The 24,977-nt window shown below is 45.1% G+C and overlaps 2 protein-coding genes across 14 annotated transcripts in view; one reads left to right on the forward strand and one right to left on the reverse strand.

Moving 5' to 3' along the window:
- ARHGAP44 (Rho GTPase activating protein 44) overlaps positions 1-3,862 on the forward strand; it is a 101,010-nt gene extending 97,148 nt beyond the window's left edge. For 9 of the 10 annotated variants that reach the window (XM_080993659.1, XM_080993660.1, XM_080993655.1 and 6 more), the window contains one exon: positions 1,831-3,862. In XM_080993659.1, coding sequence (XP_080849785.1) covers positions 1,831-1,970 — 140 coding nt within the window. In that variant the 3' untranslated portion in view covers positions 1,971-3,862. The remainder of the gene's footprint in view (positions 1-1,830) is intronic. The other variant, XM_080993657.1, reaches the window with a different exon arrangement.
- Positions 3,863-6,787: 2,925 nt separating this feature from the next.
- On the reverse strand, positions 6,788-24,915 carry LOC308470587 (testis-expressed protein 47-like). Of its 4 annotated transcripts, XM_080994043.1 has the most exons (8): positions 22,022-24,915; positions 18,787-18,859; positions 17,795-17,901; positions 15,957-16,018; positions 14,068-14,272; positions 13,174-13,330; positions 9,876-9,935; positions 6,788-7,193 (listed from the first exon to the last, which is right to left on the reverse strand). In XM_080994043.1, exons 1-7 carry the CDS (start codon positions 22,175-22,177, stop codon positions 9,898-9,900), a joined length of 798 nt encoding a protein of 265 aa, XP_080850169.1. In that variant the 5' UTR covers positions 22,178-24,915; the 3' UTR covers positions 6,788-7,193; positions 9,876-9,897. The 4 variants fall into 4 exon arrangements, with proteins under 4 accessions (XP_080850169.1, XP_080850170.1, XP_080850168.1 ...); XM_080994044.1 differs by lacking the exon at positions 9,876-9,935 and having other exon boundaries at positions 23,490-24,915; XM_080994042.1 differs by lacking the exon at positions 9,876-9,935.
- Positions 24,916-24,977: the final 62 nt, after the last annotated feature.

The following is a 24,977-nucleotide window of genomic DNA, read 5'->3' on the forward strand; positions in this document are numbered from 1 at the left end:
TTCCCCATTCCCAATTCATGGGGGAATGCTCTCAAGAGTAAAATCATATTATGAGGGTGATTTTTACTCAGTATGCAAGGATCCCATGCAGCTTGCAGGTTCTTGACATACAAGTTCACTTCCCCTGTCTCACAAGTAGCCATGTGGAAGCTATTCCTTTGCTTCCGAGAGAAGCAGTGACTTTCATTGCTTAAAATTATACATAGTGTGACATGCTCCTCCCTGGCTAGGTAGGGACTGTCTGCATCTTAATTGAAATAGGAGGTTTGTCTGACTGGAAAGGAGGGGTGAACAGGATGTTTTGTCATAGCCTATTTGTGTCTTGTGGAGCTCTGGGGATAGGTCATGGCTGTGCATGAGATGTTGTCGTTTTGATAAATCTGGAGGCTTTTGTTTATCAACAGATAAGTAAGCCTACTCTGTCCTAATTGCACATAGTCTTCAAATCATCTGTTTGGAGGACTTGTCCATCAAATCCTAGCCACTTTTGGCCGCACCGTGGAGTTACTTCATATGATTTGTGAAAGAGGCATTTAGAGTATATCCATCATGGGGATATGCTGTGAACACTGTATCATCCAGAGGAGAGATTTGTGTGTCTACTTTGGCTGCTGGGCATGTGCTTACCTATGTCCACAAATATTCTTGTCTCCTTCAGAGATATGGGGAGATTTGGTAGGCACATTTTGAACATCTTTTTCACATCTTGAGGAGTGGCCCCAGATGAGATTTAGGAAAGAGCTACCTTTCCTTTATTCAATGCCGCCTCTTAGTTCATTGGATTAAGCAAGGACCAAAAATATTCTGCTCTGAGAAGACATGTATTTAACAATATCCCTTGTCATTTCTGCAATTGACTAGCTCTTCAGGATGGTTTTGCACATTTATAAGCCAACCTGGTCATTTGGTCCCAATGTGCAAATAAGTTAAATATTTTACTTATTTCTGATAGCATGTCTATGGATAGTAAGCCACCAAAAAGCATGTAATAGAAAAGTGAACCTTGAGAAGTTGAATGGGATACTTGCCACTTAGGGGGATAGCAGAGGGAACAGAGATGCTAAATTCTAAGTGTAAGTTGTACTGAAGTACTGGCTGCCTAGATTCCTTCATTGGAGGGAACCGTTTTCAGCAAGGCTGAGCTAAGGGGGACAGCAAACGTGTCCAGGAAGCTTTGGCAGATTTTGTCATGGTGATACCCCCTTGCCAAATGAGATTGGTGTCTTGGGGTCTTTCCCCTAAAGACATTTAAAGCAACTTTGCAAGTAACTTCTCAATTCAGTATCCTTCAAGTGATTTGCCTGCCTGCCCACGTACCTGTACGCTAAGTCATTTGTGGCACATGGAGGGTGATAATGGGAGGAGGACTGGAAGGGAAACTGTCCTCCCATTTCCAAACTCTTTCCTGCATGGTTGCCTGGACATTCTCTCTCACAACAGATGACAATCCAAGTTGCTATTTACAGGCCCATGGTTAAGACTAGGTTCTGAAACTGCAGAATATGCTGCTGTCTGCTGCCATCGGCCCAGTTTGCTGAGCTGTTGTTGAGATTAAGAAGCATGTGGCCTAGACCCCGATTCACGCGTGCTTGCGGGGAAGGGACAGCTGTGAAGAATGTTGCAGCAGCAAAAGGCACAAGCCAAGATCATATTATGACATCCCTTTCCTCTGGCATTAACAGGCTCCGAGAACTGTACTTCCTGCTCAGTTTTAAGTTAAAACGTTGACTATTTTTGTCTGTCTTAATCTGTATATGAACGGGTGGGCAGACGTTGCCTGGAGCAGCATGGTAATTCTCTGTCTCCCTGTGTGTCTGTGCCTGATTGCAGATCTTGCCCACCTTGATATCCCTTCCATCCATGTAGAGGTTGATGCCACACTCCACCTGGACCCACTGGGACAAGTCCAGAGACATCCGGTACAAGGAAAAATCAATTCAGAGGAGGATTCGGAAAGCACCGCCCTATGACACAAAAGCCCCTTGTCCCTCTAATGTGCTCTCTTGTACATATCGGTGCCCCATGAACACTACAGAAGGCGATGTTGTCCAGAGATCTTGTCCGGCGGGGGGAGGGGAGCGGGCGGTCTCTCTTCTGGAGTTCCACTTGCCAGCCCCTTTGTGCAAGACTTGACAGACCTGTGGGCCTGGTGCTAACCCTGGCAAAAGGGCGTTGCTGGTGCAATTTCCAATTTACTTATTTATTTTTGTCTCCTGTTTGTTTAGCCTTATCCAAATTTTGCCTTTTTGACGTGGTGCCTATTTATCTCCCTTTCGAGCTCTTCGGACCCTCAGACCAAGAATTAAGTCCCACCTGCCCTGTTGGGGAATTCTGGTGTTGTGCACAGGGCAGAGAAATTCAGGAGCATGGCAGGCTGCTCACCGGCTGAACTCCACCAAAGGCACCCACTGGGTTTTTGGCTTATTGACCTTGGCAGTGTCTTTTGTTCCTTCTGCCTCCTGCTTATGCTCCAGCTGTCCTTACTCTTTCCACTCCATCTGTGCTGGTTCGTGTATCTCTTCCTTATAGATTGTGGCCAAGGAAGGTTTGTTTTAGAAGCTGAGTGGTGGGGAAGACAGAGAAAGAGAGACCCACACACACAAGCAGCGTGTACCTATATTTTCTTTCAGTCCCTGAAATCCTGATTTCTGAAATAGCCAGATACAGCCTTGTGAGTCTCTGTGTATCCACAAGCCTCTAAAGGGAATGGGTGTCTGGCCTTCTCGACTCCTTTGCCGTTCGTTCCATTTTCCCCCTCCCCTTCCTTTTTTCATTGGTTTTTGCTTGACTCCCCCTGGGGGAGAAGCTAGTAGATGGAAGAGGGGTCACTCTTGGGGAGGGGACACAGGTGTTTGGCAGTGGTCAGAAGCAGAGGGAGTGGTAGCTGTTGATATGGGTGAGTGATGGTCTCCTGTATGTCGGGAAGCAGTTACTCGATTAGCAATAAAAGTGTTCCTAAGCATACCTACCCTCCCTGCATTGTGGTGTCAGAAGTGGAACCTGGTTGTGTGGAGTTCTTGTTCACCAGCGTCAGGGGCTCATTTCCCCCCTTCTCTCTCTGCTGTCTTGGCAGCAGGGAAAGGGGAGACAAATACCACCAACAGAATATATGTTTATCGTGGCCCGATTGCAGCTCCCCATTGTAGCCCAGGGTTCGATTGAGGAGAGCAAAGCTCTCAACTGTGCATACAAAGGCAGATGTAACCTTTTATCCTTTTAAAAAAGAGATGAGATATATATATATATCTGCTGAGATAGATATATATTTGTATATATATATAAAAGTCTATAAATATATATATATATTTGGTTTATTTGGGGCCATTCCATCTGAACGGGTGTACAAATGTACAATGTAAATTTAAAGGCTTATCATAATTCTTCCAACACAGGCATACACACAGACCTTTCCCACCCTTGGATTTATGATAAATGTCTCCAAACACCCTCTATTTTTTTGTGTATGTGTGTTCCCCACCCCAGCAGTGTTTTTGCAAGTCTGGGTGCTCTTGCTTTGCCACAGGCTGTGATAATGTGTAGTTCATCACTCAAGGTGGAAGAGGCAGGGAGACAAGTGCAGATTGTTGTTAGAAAGGTGTGGGGAGGAGAGGGGGGGTGCAAAATGGTACTCTTAACTGCTCTTTCCAATTCCGGTCACTTGGTGTATTTGCTGCTCAAGCAGGGGGCATTGCCGATTGGTATCTTGTGCTGCATCTTAAAATTACTGGCAAGACAGACCCATCCCAAGCACTGAGCAGCTCCTTTCTCGGGGGGTCTCCTGCTTTCTCCATTTCTGCCCCCCCACCCCTCCACTTCCCCAATGTATGGTCTCATTAAAGTACAATTAATGACTTTTGTGGTATCTCTGTTTCTCTCGTCTGTTGTTTGCTGGGTTTGTATTAGCAGAGAGGGGTGCCTCTTGGCTGCAAACAAAAGATACCTGGGTGAGACAGGCTTATTCAGCAGCGAAACATACATTTTTCAGGCCACTTCAAAAATTAGGCTGAAGTCACAGGTACATTTTTTAAAAGCATTTTAATGATCACTTTGGAAGCGCCCCTCCCTTTTTCATTGGCAGGCAACTCCCCTTTTACATAGGGGCTATATCCTGAGGCAAGGGACGCGGGTGGCACTATGGTCTAAACCACAGAGCCTAGGGCTTGCCAATCAGAAGGTCGGCAGTTCGAATCCCCGTGAGGGGGTGACCTCCCATTGCTCAGTCCCTGTTCCTGCCAGCCTAGCAGTTCGAGAGCACGTCAAAGTGCAAGTAGATAAACAGGTACCGCTCCGGCGGGAAGGTAAACGGTGTCTCTGTGCATTGCTCTGGTTTGCCAGAAGCGGCTTAGTCATGCTGGCCACATGCTCCCTCGGCCAGTAAAGCGAGAGGAGCACCGCAACCCCAGAATCGTCCACGACTGGACCTAATGGTCAGGGGTCCCTTTACCCTTATATCCTGAAGCACCACACATGTAAGTGAAATCACATATACTGGGAACGCCATTGAAAAAGCCTGAAAACGCCCTCTAAAGCTCTGGAACCCCCTAAAAAAAACCAAAATCTGCCAAACTCCACCAGAATCACTCCCTCTCCATCTCTCCACAGGCCTCAAAAGGTCAGTGCAAAGGCTCGTGGGATTGCTAGATGCTGTTTTAGCACCACTTTTGCCAATTTTTGTGCTCGTTTAGGGCCATTTTTGCCTCTTTTCATGCCACTTCCGGGTTCGCAGTGGTGCACGTGTGCCTTGAACATGCATAAATGGTGAGTTGCTTGTAGTGTTCATATTCACCATTCATCAGTTACAGTTTTCTTGTTTCTCCAGATGGAATGGGAGAAACGTATTTCTACAGCTGGCTGCCTCTGCTACTGGTCTGTATTGTCCTGAGGCTGCTCTTGGATGAAGAGATGGTTGGTGATGGTCTGATAGTCTTAACTCTTTCCTTGCTGCATTCCCTGTCTAACCCACTGTGCTAATGATTTCATGATGCCAGTGCAGGTGCAAGGAGGGGATAGGGAGCTGGTGAAGTTGGCCAGGCATTCTCCCAACTTTCTCATGTTGAGTGGGAAATGGCTTTAGGACAAGGGCAGCTAAAAGCAAGTGTATGTGCAGCAGATGATCACCTGAGGAGAAGATGAATTGAGTAAGGGAGACAGGCCTGTTCATCCTGATCAAAGGACTACTTTCCTAGTGGAAGAAGACTTTTATCAGCCCCAACCAGAATGACCAGTGGTCAGGGATGATGGGAGTGGTATTGTACTACAGAAACATATGGTTTGAAATGTAGGAAAAATTGATTTCCTAATGCACCACCACTAGGAAGAGCCTGAACAGGTGAGTGGAGAGCTGGTTAAAAATGCCCATCAGATCAAATGCATATAGGTCACAAGTGACTCACCCATACAAAATGCAGCAATGCCAAAGCTACTTTCCTGAATCCCTGTCCATGGGTTTTTTCTTTTCTTTTTTAAGAAAACATATTACATTTTAAAAATGGATTTCTGTATTTCAAATGTGTGCAAGGAGCCTCGATAGTGCTCTGAGTGGCACATGTGCAATCACTTAATGTATCCTGGGCCGCTGAGAGATGTTTTCAATTTCACCATTGCATCCCTAAATAACTTCTGTGCTGCTGGAGCTGTGGGGAAAGCAATGTGCCTCTCATATCTGACCTGCTCCCTGGGCCCCTGTTCTGCCACCGTATCTATTTTAGGGTGAGAGCTCAGTGATTCTTTCTCCTTCCTTAAAAGCCAACAGCTTCCCCTCACCCCCAATGGCTGCCACCAGTGTGTGGTCACTGTGTAAATCTTAACTTTTTTAAAAAAAACAGTTACATCCCAATTTCCTCCTTTATTCAAGTTACCAACTGCAGATACCCAGGGGCACAGATATACACAGAAACCTTGTTGGCTGTAATGGGGCAAATTCAAGCCACAAAAGCTGTAGTTGGCATGTTCAGCATTTAAAGGGGGGGAAACTTCGCCCAAAGTGTGACCGACTGACAATTAGTAATGGGTCATTTCAGCAGAGCTGCTGATCAGGTGGCAATTGAAGCAAACTCTGCCCCATGAAGAAGCCTTATTTCTTTTTTTCCTCCTCTTGGAAGTGGCAGCAGCCCAGGACCCATCTGCTGCCTGCCAAGCACAATTGCAGGCATCTGCTCTCGCTCCATGGGGATTTCCTTGTTTGTGTGTGTGCTCCATCCCAAGTGCCAATGTTCCTGCTATCTCAGATGGACCCAGGATCAAAGCCCAAAGCAAATAACTCATTAGGCACAAGATGCATCTGCGCTCTTAATAAGGTGGCATGATTAGTTGTTGCATGTCCCATCTGTTCTGGATCTTAAGGACACCTGTGGCAGGCTCCCTGAATAGCCACTGACAATGGCAGCTCTCCCCACGTTCCTTTGGCGTTTCCATACAATTTGGAGGCTTAGCTTGGTCAGAATCGAGTATACACTTCCAGAGTGGAATGCTAAAGACATTACATCTGGTAAATGAGACACCATAGCCGCTAGAGGGCCATGAGAACTTGTGTCCTGGGCTTTTCTGACTCATGGGCTATCTGAAACCAAAGAGTTGCATTGGTTTGCAAGATGTGAAATATATTGGCATTGTTTTCAGCTCTCCTACCCCACTAGTATGAACTGCCTCTCCTCCACTACTCATTTTATCCTCCTTACAGTAGTTCAAGCTGAAAAATTGTGACTTGTCCCATATCAGCCAGTGGAGATGTGAACACTGGTCTCACAGCTTCTTAGTTCAAAACTACGAACTACTGCACCACACTGTCTTGCAATCCATTCTAGTAAGTGAGATCATGCTTTATTTTGAAAACATTGCCATTTAGATGCTGGTTCTGAATTGAAGGAATGCCTAAGATTTCAGAGCAGCGCTAGAGATTTTCAATACTTTCCACAAACGGTGAACTAAAACAACAAGTGAGATGAAAAAATTGCTCAACTGTGTCTCCTTTCATCCTACTCATGCTTCCCAGTGATCACTTTAAAACACCTCCTTTGCTGTTGAATTCTCAATCAAATCTTAAGGTATTCAGTCTTGATTTCCTGCTACTACCACTCTGCTCCAAATGCAATACATTTCGTCCCGAGTCGTTTTTCCTTATTGAAAGTGGGTTCCCTTTGCAGCAGCCCATTCAAGATGCAGTTTTAACCGTTCTGCCAAAGGCCATGTCGTCTCTGTTTTGGAGACAGAAGAAGTGGAGTGTTAGAACCATCTCAAGGTGCTGGAGATTTATGCTAGACAGACTGGGGGCAAGGGTTGGCAAGACGGGGTTATGACTCAATAAAAAACAAGCGCCGGCTTATGCGTCACCTTCACAAAGGTGCTGCTCAAAGCGGTTTACAAATTCAAGCAAACAGAAAAGCAATGTTCCGCCATATAGGAAGCTGTATTTGTGGCTGATGCACATATGCACTCGACAGAAAAGGCCATGTGCACTTAGATGGCCCTAACATACAAAAGGGAACAGTGTTGGACATTTCTGTAGGCGCTAGCCCAGAGTAAGCTTGCATCCGTCCCTTGCTTTGTTTTAAGAATGCAAACGTGTAAGCTGCAATACGAGATTATCCTCTAGCTTTGACGGGAGCACAGGGATGCTGCCCAAAGTACAGCCGCTTGGAGCACAACAGGTATGCATCTTGGTGGTTCTTGTTTTGGTGTTGGTGCTGGCCTTTAAAGCCCTAAACGGCCTCGGCCCAGTATATCTGAAGGAGCGTCTCCACCCCCATCATTCTAACTGGACACTGAGGTCCAGCACTGAGGGCCTTTTGGCAGTTCCCTCACTGCGAGAAGCCAAGTTACAGGGAACCAGGCAGAGGGCCTTCTCGGTAGTGGCACCCTCCCTGTGGAACGCCCTCCCACCAGATGTCAAAGAGAACAACAAGTACCAGACTTTTAGAAGACATCTAAAGGCATCCCTGTTTGTTGTTGTTGTTTAGTCGTTTAGTCGTGTCCGACTCTTCGTGACCCCATGGACCAGAGAACGCCAGGCCCTCCTGTCTTCCACTGCCTCCCGCAGTTTGGTCAAACTCATGCTGGCAGCTTTGAGAACACCATCCAACCATCTCATCCTCTGTCGTCCCCTTCTCCTTGTGCCCTCCATCTTTCCCAACATCAGGGTCTTTTCCAGGGAGTCTTCTCTTCTCATCAGGTGGCCAAAGTATTGGAGCCTCAGCTTCACGATCTGTCCTTCCAGTGAGCACTCAGGGCTGATTTCCTTAAGAATGGATAGGTTTGATCTTCTTGCAGTCCATGGGACTCTCAAGAGTCTCCTCCAGCACCATAATTCAAAAGCATCAATTCTTCGGCGATCAGCCTTCTTTATGGTCCAGCTTTCACTTCCATACATCACTACTGGGAAAACCATAGTTTTTACTATACGGACCTTTGTTGGCAAGGTGATGTCTCTACTTTTTAAGATGCTGTCTAGGTTTGTCATTGCTTTTCTCCCAAGAAGCAGGCATCTTTTAATTTCGTGGCTGCTGTCACCATCTGCAGTGATCATGGAGCCCAAGAAAGTAAAATCTCTCACTACCTCCATTTCTTCCCCTTCTATTTGCCAGCCCTGTTTAGGGAAGCTTTTAATGTTTGATGTATTACAGTATTTTAATATTTTTCTGGAAGCTGCCCAGAGTGGCTGGGGAAGCCCAGCCAGATGGGCGAGGTATAAATAATAAATTTAAACAACAATAACAACAACAATTTATGTATTTCTCAGGCGACAACAAACATACATGAACAAACATACATGAATTTTGACACAATATACTTCCACAAGCAGAGTGAGTGATGCAGTGTGACCTTAGCCCCTAGAATAGCAGTTTGTGTGAACAGAGTAAGAGAATTAATGGCAAGAGTCAGGTCCCTTATTTTTAAAAAAACAAAACAGAGATACCATCCTGTATAGCCAAGAGAGCTTAGTCTGTCTTCCCAGTTTACCCAGCTGCTCGTACCTTGTGATGAATGCTGCTTTCAGACCTTTTCCAGGGACCATTATGAGCTCAAGATTCTCTGCTGTTCCTCTAGCAAGACAGCTAACTAACAACCACATTTGATCCACAGCATTTTGTGTCGCGGTGGAAAAGCTGTGAAACTCCAGGTGCCATTTGCCTCCCAACTCTTACCGGCCCAGCTAGCCCAATGATCAGGGATAAGGGGTGGTGAAGTCCAACAATAGCTGGAGATCAACTTCCCCTTCTTCATTTATTGAAGCAATCTTAAAGATGTTGGTGTTAAGAAAAAATCCCAAAGTTCGTATTAGGCCAACCAAGATGTCAAAAAAAGTGTGTGCTGTATGCAAGCTTTTGAGCTCTCCAGAACTCTTCCTCGGGCTAGCTGGCCAAAGGGGGAGGGAGACTGAGAAAACATCACTGGTGTTGAAGCATCTGATAAGCATCATAAGGAGTGTGGGAAGGAACAAGCATTAAACTGGCATTGCACTGTGGCCTTCTGAGGAGGAGAAACACATAATGGAGGAGTTCCCATCTCTAAAATAAGCTAATATTCATAATCAAACTGCTGTCTCCATAGCTTTCCTCCACTGTGGTACAGAAGTGGATTAGCAGCTTTGTTTTGGGATTGGAAGAGGAATCTATACCATACAGTGTTGCATGTTCACACAAACCTGTGCTTATTGCAATGTGATTAATACTATGCAGAGCAGTGGAATTCAAAAGCAATTGCTTCTATAGCAGCAGGTAGCAATGTTAATGTGACAGGTGACTAAAAGTTGTTCCTGTATGAAGCAGGTGGTGTTAGTCTGGTCTAGCAACAAGTGGCCTGTGACTATACTCATGCGCTTGGAAGCATCATGCAAGTGCCTGCATGCAGTGGGAAGCATACAATTCACTGTACTGTACCTTTACGCTGTGCATGAAGAACTTAAACTGATGTGGGATCATCGCTTCGAAACACAAGCCCTTCAACCAAAACAAGGGCTATATAAATGGCAGCATTGACTGATTTCAAATTAAACCCTGCCAAAGGTGAAAACCCTTTTATGTGTCTCTCGGCAAGTGAAAAGGGATGAGAGAGAGAGAGAGAGAGAGAGAATATCAAATAAATTTTGAAGGGGCATTTTCTCTGTATTGCTCCATAACCAGTGAAATAAATCCACATGCTTTCTTAGTGTGTGGAATTGACTCATGTTTAATCCAAACATAGACATTAGTAGAGGGCACAGAGATAGCAAGGTGCTTGGGCAAAGTCTTCCTATGGCAGCCAGAAGCTCAACTTACCATCTCTTTTCCATACACATTGCCTGAAATAAACGTAAGATTCAGGGGTTGGGTGGGGGGAGAATCTGGGTTACAGAGTTGCTTCTTTCTATAGCAATGAAGGATCCATTGCCTCTCAGCTCATTCAATTGGACATTATCTGGGAGATTGTTTTAATTAGTTCATAGGTATAGACATAGAATCACATAGGAACCATAGCAGAGAGAGGGAGGAAATTTAACTTAGCATGGTACCATTTCCCCATAGCTGCTGTTTTGCCTCATAAAACTTGGAAGACGAATAGGGGTGTCTGCTCTATAGCACAAGGCATGGATCTAGATACAGTATAGGCATTTGGTCCATCCATACGCTCATTGATGTGTGCGTGTACAACTCAACCAAGAATTGAGAGCATGTGAGCTTTCTGTCCACAGATCTCCCAGCAGCACAGGAAAAGGTTTCCCATAGGATTCCTTGGCAATGCCTGGATAGTTGCTATTCCTGTTTCATTTGCTGCCTTCTGCCCTGCCTGCATCCAGTTACTCTATTTTAAGGTTACCAGATGTTCTCGTTTCCCGGGGACAGTCCCCAGATTTACAAATCCGTCCCCTGACAAAATCCTAGCATTCCTACTGAAGTTGAAAAGTGTCCCCGGATTCATTGAAAAAAATCTGGTAACCTTACTCCGTTTGTCTTTTACTCTACCCCCACCCCCCAAAAAGCCAGCTAGGCCATTGAAGTCCCAGCTCACCTCCTGGCTGCCAATCTACTGTTAAGCAGTGACTTGGAGGCACACACAACCAAAATCCACTGGTGCACATAACATATTACATGATGAGAGCAAAGGCATAACTACTCTGCAAGTTAAAAATAATTTAATTACCACTGTATTGAAAAGTAGGCCATAACACACAAGGAGTCCCATCTCTGTGGAGCCATCCGTTGTACCTCTCCATATGCAGAACAGATGGAACCCCCCAAAAATAACACAACAGTATTCTAATTGGAAGGACCAAGGGGCTGATCTCAAAAGACAGTCATCTTTTGGTTACCTTTATTACTTTACAGGTCTTCTCCTTCCATGAGAATACCAGTTTTAAATGGCAAATTAAATCACCTAGATTTAAGACCTTTTCTCCAGTATCTTGTGTCCTTTGGCCAAACATTTCTCCTGGAAGACACACTAACAAACCACAACCAGAATCTGTGCAAATCTCTCTGAAATCCAGAGTTTGGTCAAGTTTGCCACTTTGGAATTTCCTCATCTGCCCTCTTCTAGTAGCTTCGCTAACTACATGGGGCAGTTAGTATTTTGCCATTAGACCCAGGCAAGCCAATAAGCTTGTTGCTATCAAGAATCCTCCAGGATACCTGCAAATATCCTTAGAGGGGCGGAGGCAGATTTAGAAACCAGCTGAGTCCTCTGATTCCTGAGCTTTGCATTTAATTTGGTATGTTACAGCAGGATGCTCAGCGCCTTCTTTTTGCAAGTACACCAGCCTTGCCTTGAATGTTTTGTAGAGAGCCTTGGGCAAGGCAATACCTATTTCAACTTTGAACTCTGCTCTAGCATTTTGCAGCAGAGGGGCTTGAGGTAGCTAAGCCTGTCATCTCTTGCGCACTTTCCTGGAGGAAAGGACGACTGAACACAGCAAGCACCCATAGGATGCTGTGACACCTAAGTGTCTGTTCTCCTAAGATATATAATTGGTTAGATTTTGAGAAGCTAAGCAACTGTTCTCAAAATCTAACCTATTATATTTCTAGCCAGCACATGTTGGTGGGTTGATGAGCCGGGTGCCTGCGGCATATCCTGAGGCTCACAGATTTGAGGTTCAGATGCAGGCTGCATTCACATGGATGTTCACAGTACGGCTGAAGTTTATTCCCAAAGTGTCCATGCAATACAGCAGTAAAGTACTGCTATAAGTACTTCTGTGTACACAGGTGCTGCCCATCCTGGGTGCCCAAGTAAAGGTGTTTTTTTAAAAAAATAAATAATTATTCAGTCAGCTTCACAAGGACATCTCTCAGCAGCTGGAAAAGGCAGCAGCAAAAAGATCAGTTTTGGCACTTGCCTTTAAGGTAAGTACAGCGGCTGGGCAGCTAGCCCAAGCATTAGAGACATGATTTGCATGCAGAAAATCCCAGGTTCATGCCTTGGTGCATCCACTTAAAGTATCTCTAGTAGGAACACTGGGGGAAATCTGTTTTGGGGACCTTAAATAATTGCTGCCGGGGCCCCTAAAGAATACCCCCAGTCTCCTTCCCTGAATTTTTAGCCTCTATGGCCAGTTCACAGGTGGAGATCATAGGAAAAGAGGGCAGCGTATTCTACCCATTTGCTCCTAAGAAGTACTCTTGCCTTCCAATGTTCTGGGGAATGAGCGCAAATGTATTTGGATAACAGCTAAACTCTAAGCCCTTGTTTGTAAATGTGATCAAATTAATAGTTAATCAAATCAAACCACTTTAAACGTATTGGGCCTACAGTATTGATGTTGTGATAGTTCTGCAATGAATATGAATACAAGGAGCTACCTTTTGCCAAATCAGACTGACTGGCAACAGCTCTCCATGATCTAGGTAGGGATCTTCCCAGGCCTACCTGCAGATGCAGGGGGTTAAACCTAGGACCTTGCTTGTGTGATTTCTAACAGACTAATCTAGCCTTTCTCTCACCATGAAGTCCAAAGCAGTATACATGTGGTTTCCATGTAGTCACCCAGGCACCAGCCAGAAACAAACCCACTTAGTTCCAGCAACATGGTGGTAGTCTCATGTGCCTTCAGACCATACCCTTGATCATCTATTTTCCAAGCAGGTGTTCTACATCCCCTAGAGACTCTTACCTGTGCCTCTTAGGCCCCAGTCCCACAAAATGTTGGGCTATGGGCCCACCCACAGCCTTCCTCCCTAGCCTTACATGATTGGTCCATACCTGAATCCATCAGAATGTTCAAAGGGGAGTCATAAAGTTGCAGGTACTGAGCTGCACTCAGTAACTCTTGGCATTCCAGCAGGTGGCAGATGGTATCTTGGGGGACAATGAGCTCTGGGACCTTCTCCAGGATGGCATCTTCAAGGTTCTTGGGCTTCTGGAGAAGAAGTTAAGAACTCAGCGTCAGGTGAACCCCATGGTCTATATGAAGATAGGAACACTGTGCTGGTGGGAATATTTTGCTGACCTGTCCTGTTTTATAACGCTTGGGTCACTTACCAGTCAGTGCAATGAAAGGGACAATGAAAAGAAAAATACCATTGCATTAGAGGTGAAACTTAAACCAGCCTTAATTTTTGATGGCATGGCATCAGCTTCCCAAGCTATTTGAGGAAGAGATGCTGTTGTAGCTTGCTGTTGTTCGAATGGGATTGTTTTGTTGCATATTTTAATTATGGATGCTTATATTTTAATGTTTTAAGAGGAATGTTTTTTTTTACTGTTGTATTTTAATTGGGAGCATTTATGTTTAAAAGTCTGTGCAACTGGTTTTTATACTAGCAGAAGCCTAATCTGGCATTAAGCAGTATATAAATTACTACTATCACCACCAACATCATCAACTTGGAGAGTTGTTGCCAGGCCTCCTTCAGCCACTCTTTCTCTTACTCCTCCGTGGCCAAAAAAAGCTCCCATCTCTTCTACGTGACCTCCATCATATCAGGCACTACTAGGCTGCATTGCAAATGGCTGGTGGCGGTCTTTAGTCTCTGTGCGTGCAGCGCCTGACATACTAATAATGCAGGCTCTGCAGGTACCAAAACAGCGAAAACAATAGTAGAAGAGGCTAGGAGAGTGTCAGACCCATTCTGGCAACGGCTCAAGGGCCCATACCTTGGGGTACCTCTGCAGATGCTTGCCAAGTTTCAGGAGCGTGGTGAGGCACTCGCAGATGATAGCCTCTGTTGACTCTTCTCGGGCTGCATCGTACTCCTGGTATCTCTCAGGCACATTCAGCACTTTGTAGTTCCACTGCTGGAAGAGTCGGGAAGGGAGATTGTGGGACATGACAAGGATCTTGGCATCCAGGACTAACACTCTGAAACAGAGGCCAAGAAATCACAGCTCAGAGCTTGCACTTTCTTTTGAAACCAAGAGAAAAACAACTATTGGGGGGGTGGGGTACCTCTCAGGACAGAAACAAAGGCAATGGGGCAACCAAACCCCCTCCACCCAGCAGCAGGATTTGGCCTGAGTCTTCATGCACAGCATACATTTATAGTATGTCTCCATCCATAAAGAATCCTGTGAATTGGTAGCTTAATGGTGCTTGTTGCTGTATGGGGGTAAACTACAGTCTGGGTGAGAAGAAACATTTCAAACTACAGTAGTACCTCGGGTTAAGTACTTAATTCGTTCTGCAGGTCCGTTCTTAACCTGAAACTGTTCTTAACCTGAAGCACCAATTTAGCTAATGGGGCCTCCTGCTGCTGCCGCGCTGCCGGAGCCCGATTTCTGTTTTCATCCTGAAGCAAAGTTCTTAACCTGAAGCACTATTTCTGGGTAAGCAGAGTCTGTAACCCGAAGCGTATGTAACCCGAGGTACCACTGTATCACATAATGCCATTTAGCAGAGTCGGAAGCGCTAAACAAATACATCACCACCATGAAAGGTTCTAACTCTAGCCTTCCTCTCATAGGCATTAAGGGATTCCTTAAGCTCCTTCAAAGAATAAAAGCTTCAAAACATGAAAAGCTGGAAACTGAGCCAAGCGCAGTGACATCCACAGAACCAGAGAGCTCCTGCAAGGTTGTGACACCCCAGGCCTGATGTTTTCTAAGGGCAGGTTCATAAATGCAAATATGAACTCTTGCCACTCAGTAACTCAGGCCAAACTACAGGTTCACGTTGTAATTGACACCACAGTGTCAAGAGAGGCTTAACCCCCCCCCCCTTCCCAACTGCAATCTCCATAAAGGTCTCATGCACACTCACCCTATGTAGCAATTAGTACTAAGAGAAAACTTCCCATTGATGTCAATAGGAACTTTTCCCCCTCTCCTAATGCCGATTACCGTTTTTATTACCGTAAATCACAGCTGGAAAAGGATACGCTGATACACTACCACCACCACCCCACAAATGCCTAGTATTTTATTTTTAATTAAACCCACTACATGGTTGCTAATCATGTCATAAATATAATGTGCAGTTAGGAAAAATGTTGAATGTTAAGTATTGCTTCCCTCACGTGATATGAAATCTGTTAAGCTCATTCGCATATAAAAAGCACCACAATACTTGAGTCAGGGAGAAGTAAAGATGTCAACTGCCCATCTGCCTCTCGGTACCAGAATATGTGTTATTAGTATTGGTGTTTTTATCCACTACTCCTCCAAAAAGTTTGGGGGCATCCTCCCTCCTTCATCCTCAGAACACCCCTGTATGATAGACTAAGCCAAGAGTCCATGCAAGGTCCAAGGTCATGTAGTATGGCAGTCTATCAGGAATTGCTGGAAGCTGAAAGAAACAGTTCCTTTAGTGAAGCCTACAGAAACATTAGCATTGAGGGGTTCAGTCCTTGCATCCTACAAGATCAAAAGGTATATTTAGACTGTGATCTCATGCCTACTTGCCTAGGAGTAAGCCTCGCTGAACTTAATGGTGTTTCTGAGAGGATTGCACTGCTAGTATATCAGATCAAATCCTGTTAATCAAAATTGCTCTCCTGACAACCAGCCCTAGGCTTGAAGAGGGCACATAATTGCCACCATCTGCTCACCTCTGCTGCTGCTCCATATCCCTCAGGTCTCGCAGGACAGCATAAAGCACATCACTGGATGACTGAAAGACAAATCAACACATCTGGTTAAAAATGCAACCTAGCAATAAAGCAGGGGCACTCTTCTTGAACAAGTTTGCAGAAGTACAACAGGCTCCAAATAGCCTGGGTTTTTTTGGATGGTTTGAGGGGAAAGAGCTAAAGCTCAATGGCAGAGCATACATTTTGCACAGGATCATATTAGAATCTTTAAATATCCATGTGTATGTGTGTGTGTACACACACACACAATAATAAACCGTACAAAAGTTTTATTTTTCAAAATGGAACAAAACCAACAGTAAGATGAAAATAATGTTTATTTTTGTATATTTCCACTTTATCTATAATTGAAAAAAAATTCTGCTGCTTTTTCTAATTGCAAAGTCTTTGATCAGATCCTCAAAACTAATCTTGCATAACACATCTGCTTCTATACTTAGTAGAGATAAGACATCCAGCTTGCCTTGTTGCATAATTGTTCTGTTGGAATTTTTAATATAATTCAACTCAGAAAATGAACGCTCAGCTGAGTAATTTGTGACTATTAATGATAAAAACCCAGCAATGGAAAATTTCTCTGGTGTCCCCCTTCCCTTGATGCCCTAAGCACATGCTTATTTTGCTTAATGGTTAACCCAGTCCTGATTTTGCATGCAAACCCCCCCAGGGAAAACTGCTCTTTAGTGTTCAATTGGAGCAAACAACAAAGTGGTTTTCTCCAGATTGACACTTGCTCCGATTGAGTACTAAAGAGCAGGTTTTCCCTGGGAAAGGAGTGGGGCAAGGGGGAAACTGCTGGGACCCATGCCTAGAAAGTATGGGTGAAGCAGAAAACTGCTGGGAGCCATGCTTTTTAGGCACAGAACAAACTGAAGGGTGGACGAGCCCAGGCTTTTCAGATGGAAGTGAAAGCACAACAAGTTGTGCTGTGTGTATTGAAGGAGCAGAATTGTGATGTAAGGTTTCCAAAACAATGAAAGAAGGGGCAAGACACAACAACTAACACATTTTGGAACCGTTGATCTAAAACTGGTCCAGATGCCAACTCCAGCTAAGGACTCCTAGGCTGTCTGTTGCCGTGGTTACGAACAGTGAGAGGCTGACTTCACAACATCCAAGGGTGTCTGATAACGAGAAAAAAGCAGGTACTGCCAAGGAGACTACCTCACCAATGGAGCCAACAAACACGGCAGATTCTGGAAAAGGAAGCCCTCTCATGATTTCCTTTGTAAGGCTGCTGAGCACACGGAGGAGCTGCTTTTCCAGAGCCACCGTCTCACCTTCTCATTCCTTGCTATGGCCCTTATCTCAATAATGCAAAGGGTACCATTCCAAGCACTGGTGGAAAGGGACTTGTGGGGAGAGGGCTGTGGCTGAGGGAAAGGATGGAGTGGGAGGTGGTGAGAGAGGTGAAAGAGCAGGGTTATAATGCTTGGATCCCAGCTAATGCCGATGTGTGTTCTGTCATTTGGGGCAGGAGTCAATACAAGAGTAAATTCATAGACGGGCCATAGGCACGAAGGACTGATCTAGCAAACTGATCCATGAAGGACTGATCCAGCAAACTCAGGACATGAGTGATGCAGTCACTCATAACCTTGAGCATAACCATAGAATCGTAGAGTTGGAAAAGGACCATGTAGGCCAACTCACTGCCATGCAATAATCTTTTGCCCAACGTGGGGCTCAAACCCACAACGCTGAGACTAAAGAGTCTCACACTCCACCAATGGAGCTATCCCATGTAATCCCAACATATCTTTCAACAGTGGGACCACCTCACCAAGAGACCTTACCTCCAGTATGTGTACAACATATGCGGGGTAGAGCAGCAGTAGGCCTGTGACCCCCTCGCTCTGGTAATAGGAGCGCTGAAGACTCGCAAACAGTTGTTCCCAGTACTCTGAGGAGAAGCAAGGCAGGCTTGAATCGTTCTTGGAATAGCATGCCAACCCCCATACAGTGGGGACAGCCAGGTGACACCTGTCCCCCCTGGCCTCTCAGGCTCGCCCATCCCCTGCCTTCCTTGCTGTAAAGCCAAACTAAAATCAGGCTTGCGAAATAGGAAAGAAAGGTGTGGGTTTGTAGAGCAGGAGGCCCAATGCCTGCAATCCTTTCTTAATGTCTGCATTTTCTATTAATCTGAGAAAACCTATGAATCTGAAGCTCATGTTAAAAGATGGAAAGTATCCCAACACTTAACCCAATGACTCAGTGACAGCCCTACGAGGATTCTGCATTGCCTCTCTTCGACCGACCCTACAAAATTTCCTACTAATTTTCATTTCAGTGCTGTGCAGGTTAACACTTTACCTGCGTGTAACTTGCCTCAATTGCCTTAGCTGAAAAAGAGCATCTCATTTGTGCTTGGGTAGGCAAAAACAGTTTGCTGGCTTTGGTTTGTACTCAAAGACACACATTTCGTCTTGTCCGACAGAATGCCTTCCCTTCTCCTGCCAGCCTGGGGGTTCTCCCAACCTTCTGGAACAGATTTGGGGAGGGGAGAGGGGAAGGGGAGAGGGGAGGAAGTCCCACTGCACTAGTGGGAATACTTGTCCTGGCTTCTGCAACTTAGATTAATGCAGTCCTTTCTCCTATGTTTCCAAACTCGTGTGCTCCCCCCCCCCCCGGCAGCCTCCCAAAGGCCTGTAATATTTGCCCCAGACACCAATATGGCTAACAAGATGGCAATGGGCAGCCCATTTCATTCATTTGCCTCACCCCATTCTAGAACCTCTTGTGAATTATCTAGAAAGGTGAAGCAGCCAGCAGGAGGATGTTTCCTTACCAGCTAAATCCCTTTTGTCAGCCAGCTCTGGTGAGATCTTGGCCAGGAAAATCAGCCGGTGGAGAAGAGATTTCTAAAGGACAAAAAGAAAGCATCTGTTATCGAAAGCTACAAACTAAGGCATACTATCAGCTGTGTAAAGAATTACATTTTGAGGTAACATTTAAAACATGTTGTTTTTGATATTGTGATAAAAATTACCATATTTTTCCGTGTATAAGACTAGGTTTTTTTCCTAAAAAAATAATGTCCAAAATTTGGGGGCATCTTATACATGGGGGCCATATCCCCCCTCTTTTTCTTAAATCGGAGTCCCCCAAAATAGGGGGAATCTTATAGATGGAAAAATACGGTACCTTTCTTCTGTTATTAATCTCTGGTTGTGACCAATAGAATCTCTTTGTTCTCCCTGCCATTTTTTGAAACATCTATTATTGCACATTCCTAATTATTATTTGTGCTTATGGTGATACTAGGGAGGTTATGGGGTCCCACTTTTAATGTCATTTGCTCCGACAAAGGTTTTGGGACAGACAATAGCATGAGGTTGTAAGATTACCACAAACTGTAATTTAAGAAGAAGAGTTTGGATTTGATATCCCGCTTTATCACTACCCAAAGGAGTCTCAAAGCGGCTAACATTCTCCTTTTCCTTCCTCCCCCACAACAAACACTCTGTGGGGTGAGTGGGGCTGAGAGACTTCAAAGAAGTGTGACTAGCCCAAGGTCACCCAGCAGCTGCATGTGGAGGAGCAGAGATGTGAACCCAGTTCACCAGATTACGAAACTACCACTCTTAACCACTACACCACACTGGCTCTAATTTAAGATTTTGCACCTTGTTTCTTAGTTTAAGAGAGGGTGAAATAGAGTTAGTGCTAAAAAAAATTAATTTCCCTCCCCCTCCCTGCAATCTATTTTCTGCTTGACTTCCTTTGAGTAAACTAAGACATTTCACTCAAAATACTTATTCTGCTTGCATGATTAAGTATGCTCATGCATGAGCTCTTGTGAATGAAGCCTTACTGCGTAGCCTGAAGTCTGTGTTTGTGTTATAATTAAATAGGCATTCATTATGACAGCCCTGACTAGTTGGGGCTGAGGGGAGTTGTAGTCCAAAGCATCTTTCTTCCACCTCTTTCTCCCCTCCCCGTAACCTCAGAGTGCCTATGATAGCAACGTCTCACACCAAATGTACACCTACCTGTGGATAGGACTCTGTGAATTGAAAACAGAGACATTATATGTGCCTTTGTTGTCTATGAAACTCTTTCAATAAAAACCATTTAAAATCTGGAGGCACCAGACTGGTGAAAGCAGACTTATAAACTCGGAAAAGGTGCTTGCAATTTGAACCTAAGCAGGCTTATTTGGAAATAAACCCCACTGAGTTCAGTAGGAATCACTTCTAAGTACTGTAGATATTTATATTGCCGTCTTAAACTTGCTTCAGTCTCACATGGCCACAGCTGTCCGTGCATTCATAACTTGAAGCCTTGAGGTTGGTCCACAGGCCAGATGTTCTCCACCCCTGCTTTGCAATGTCTTCGTGTTTTTCGTTTTCATGTGTTCAAGCCATACATAGCCCATTTTCATCTTGCGTACATTTAAATCCATCAATGTGCAATTTAAGTGGCTGGTTTTGTTCTCATAAATGTAGAATGCTAAAGATCAAAGGAAAATGGCCCATGATGTAACTTACCCTTCAACCTTTACCAGGTGAAAACAGAATGACACGTTTTAGATAAGAAAATATTTGGTCACAGTGCAGCAGCGAGCAAGTTATGTCCACTAATCCATGGCTGACTTGCCTCACTATTGCCATTTGGAAACATTTAGTATCAATATTGCATTCCCTGTACAGAACACTTTTCATTCAGATATCATACCTTTAAAAAAAAAAAAGAGTTCCACACTAAGTTCACTTCCAATTTCTATGGCTTCCAAAAGGCTGCCTGCTGAGCCATATTGCTGCAATTCAATTGGATGCAATGCTTGAATATTTAGGTGTAGTGGTTCTAGGGGTTGCTCGTGCGTAAGCCGGTGCAAACACCTGGCTGGGTTGCCTGAGTGAACCTTTTCTGTCCGGACAGCCACTCACCCGTGGCTGTCTCAATCGCTGGCAGAATCCGTCAGTGGGCGTTTCTTAAACTTCTTCCAGCAAAGAAGCTCTTTGACGCCTAGTCTCCTCCTACCCTCTCTGCGCGAAAGCCTTCTGCGCAAGGAGGGCGTAGGCAGCGGAGGACCTCTACTCTCCCCGCTGGTCCCCGGCAAAGGAGTCATGGGACCGCCTCGCCGCTTCCCCCATCTGTCCCCCTTCTCCACTGGTGCTACGCTGATTCTCTTCCCCAGAAGATGGGCTGCCTCTCCCAATCCCGGGACGCCCTCTGGAATCCCTCTGGATTTTGCTCTCTCCCTCCAGCACTGATGGCAGTTCCCTGACATTAGGCCTATGCTTGGAATTAGGACACCTACTAAGAAAATAGGCCCTTCACTTACCAGTAATAGGAACAGCCAGACTGCATGTTACAACACGGACAGGAGGAGCATAGATGTGTGTTTGAATATGTGAGCATAAAGGGTTTGATATTCTGGTAGGTCACTCTGCTTGGAACCATTGAGGATACACTGTAGATGTCTCACAGAAGACATGGGCCACAAGAAGTAAACCTCTGCCACTTCTCCAAGTGATTCCTTTTTGTTCCAATCTCAGAAAAGTAGAGGATGAATAAGTGAACAGTGAACATCACTCGAACAGGAGGTTTTGATATGCTCTTCCAAAACTATCAACTTTCACCTGCTTCTAGGAGGGATAAAACAAGGGCAGCGACTGTGTTGATATCAAGCAAGGGCTAACTGGGTCCCAAGAAGCAGAATGGTAGAGTAACAGATTCTAGTGGCCCAGGACCCATTTTCACCAAGGGTACAAAAAGATGCTTTCTAAGGTCTAATATTACACCACACAACTCATAGTGGGCAAAACGGAAACACACTTACAAACTGTATCCACAAAATGTTCATTCAGCAGTGTCATTTTGGACACAGGTATCGGTCCCGCACCCCCCCCCCCCACTCCACCCAAGCTAATGCTCACAGCTAATATATCACACACTCGAGCCCTGCTCGCTCTCTCGCTCTCTCTCTCTCTCTCTCTCTCTCTCTCACACACACACACACCCTCAGCCACAGTGAGGAATTAAGCAGGTACATGGAATCCCTGATCTAGAGTACTCACTGTTTCCTTTGTGCCACTGTGCACTTTTTCATGGAGGAGCTGATCAAGTAAGTTTGTTCTCTCTTCCTCAGATGGTGATGTTTCCTGCTTCTCCCACATCTCAGTCTCCTTCTCATAACGCCCCTTTCCTGAGGTGCCTGCTTTAAACCTTGACATAGTGGCCTGGCTTCTAAAAACCTGATTCTGGGAGAGGGAGCTTGGGGAGCTTTGAATAAATCATAGAAACCTATCCAGATAATGTTACACTCTGCGTCAACCATGAGGCAGTTCTGGCCAAACAAAGCTGTTTGTTGACAACCGTGGCTCCTGGTGTCTTAGGAGCAGTGTCAGGCATGCACGTTTTTCTCTCAAAGGTGCATTGTCTTTTGGCATTTGGCATTGGCAGGCTAGCTGAATGGGGCAGCCGTTGCTCAGGCAACACTTGACCTCTAACGATAACATCTGAGCCTTGTGGTGACATTTCAAAACTTATGGGCAGGCAGGAGCTACACTTTGGGGAGTAGAAGTTGGGCTGTTACCTGAGATCCGTTTTTTTACTAAGTTCATCTACAGCAGCATTAATAGGGAGAGAAGACATATTTGTGCCAACAGTGGCAAATTTCAGCCATGGAATTATAATGTACGTATCAATTATTTTTGGCACAGAAATGCAAATCTAAATGGTAACATGAAGCAGCCAATCTGTGACTAGAAATTTTCAAGAGTGGTTTCTGTTTGCTGGCCAATCAGAAGTTGGGATTCTCTAATGACACACAGTCACATTTCAATGCACTGGCCAGAGACACACCCAAGTGCTATGGATTCTTTCATGTGTGTACATAAGCATCCTTTTGCCACTGTCTCCCAAGAAAGTACAGATCTTTAGATGTACTCCATCAAAATATTTGAGGGTCATTCAGAGTGTTTTCCCCAAAATGAACAAACAAACAATCATATATATTCACTTAATTGCTCCAAATGTCTCCAATTTTTGCTCACTCAGCCATGTACACAAGTTGGTTTTTTAAAAAACAAAACAAAACAGAAACCATGACTTCTTACAGAGACTGCTCACAAACTATGGACTTTGTGACAAAAGTGGGTGTGCACTTATTTGCAAAGCCTCACAAAACTTACCTGGTTTCCAGTGTAGGTGCTGGAAAAACAGAGGTGCTACATGACAGTGTATGCAGCTCTGGGGGCTGGAAAACAGTGAAACCTACATTTGGCACCCAAGATTTCATAAGAATTTGCTTCCTACGTCAAGAGGAAGTGCAGAACATTCCATCATCTAAGAACATCCATGACTTCAGTTAAATAAACTTGTCTGAATTCCCCCTTTTTTCAAACAGCCAAAAGGGTTTTATAGCTAGGCCTATTTAAAGCTCCCTCACAAGTTAAGGGGTCCTTAGGCTCCCACAGGGAGTTTGGTGAATATGGGGCTGGAGGACCCCTGGAAGTATTTCTCCCGCTCATCCCAGGCACAAACCTTCCCATCCACTCTCTGCCTCTCCAGCCGCAACTGATACATTGAAGTCCTCTCTTCAAAGGTGAAATCATCCGTGTGGTATAAAAAGCTGCTGGCTGCCTGGGAGGACGCCATAGCTCACTGTGCTCCTGCTGAAGTTGCTAGGCAATGGCTTAACAAAAGAGCCCCCAGGGAGTGGGAGATGGCTCACTCCATCCCCCATGTCAACAAAGCTCAGCCTGCAGCAGCCTGGTAAGGGGACGCTTACATTCGGCCAGAGACACGGTTGTGCCAGCAAGTTAATGAGTCCAAAGTCATGCTCTCCTGCACGCTTAAGAACATTTTCCAGGGAGTCTGGGAAACTAGGGCTGTCATTCAGGTGTACAGCTTTTTCTTCACAGATGTTGGGGATAGATAGATAGAAACACACTAGGCAGAAGCAATGAAAGCCTAAGAATGCCAACACCCCTCTGAAAGAACGTCTGCGCAGCAGCTTGCTTTGTAGCTCTAGAAAGGACTGTGCAGCGAGGGCCCCACACCAGAAGTATAAATTGGATTCCGCAGGCTGCGCTGCTTGCACAAGCACCATAATGACACACTTCTGACGCATCCCTCTTTTGCTCTCTCTCTCTCGTCTCCCTGCAGTCTGGGTTCTGCTCTCTGCACTCCATTGAAGCGGAACTCTCCAAAATCACCAACCACCTTAGACACTGACAAATCCAAAGATCTCTGTCCTAATTCTCCTTAACCCCTTTGTGGACAGTGGATCACCTACTCCTACTCAATTCCTCCCATGCCCTAGGTTTCAGCGACCGGTCTCGTCTTGTGCTCTTCCCTGCCTACACTCACCCAACCTTTCTATGGGGTGGTTTGTTTTTCTGCTTCCACACACACCCCTCCATTGGGGTCCCTGGCGGGGGGGGGGTTGAATTATTATTATTATTATTATTATTATTATTATTATTATTATTATTGCCTCTATCATTTCTCTACACACTGCCTCCTGGAAGTCTCTGTCAGATCACATGGCTTTGAGTATTACCCCTATACTGATGGCTTCCCAGCTCTACCTCTCTAATCCAAAGCCTTCTCCCATCATTCCACCCCACAATGCTAACTATCTGTCTGATTATTTCATCATTGTCTCACACTAAGAGTAGACTCAGAAGTAAATGGACCTTTTGGAGGCAAGAATATGCAGGCATATCTGGTTGCTTGAGGTAAGAATCCCGTATGAAGTGGAGCCACAAGCAAGGCAACTTAATATCAGGAACTCGGATTCCAGCAGCCACATCAAACATTTCACATCTAAGACAGCTCTAGTTTGATCATTCTAGTGTGTAGGAAGGAGCTCCAGGAAATGCACAGAGTTGCCCCCAGAGTCCATTTTATACTGTGAACTTTATACATTTAAAGGCTTCGAGAAGAATGCTTCAGAACCCATTTCCAGCCGATTGGAACACAAAAACCAAAATTACCCCTCCCCGTTGCCAGAACATCCAAGTGAAT

This window comes from Podarcis pityusensis (genome assembly GCF_964106645.2).
Source record: "Podarcis pityusensis genome assembly, chromosome: 2".
Lineage (NCBI taxonomy): Eukaryota > Metazoa > Chordata > Lepidosauria > Squamata > Lacertidae > Podarcis > Podarcis pityusensis.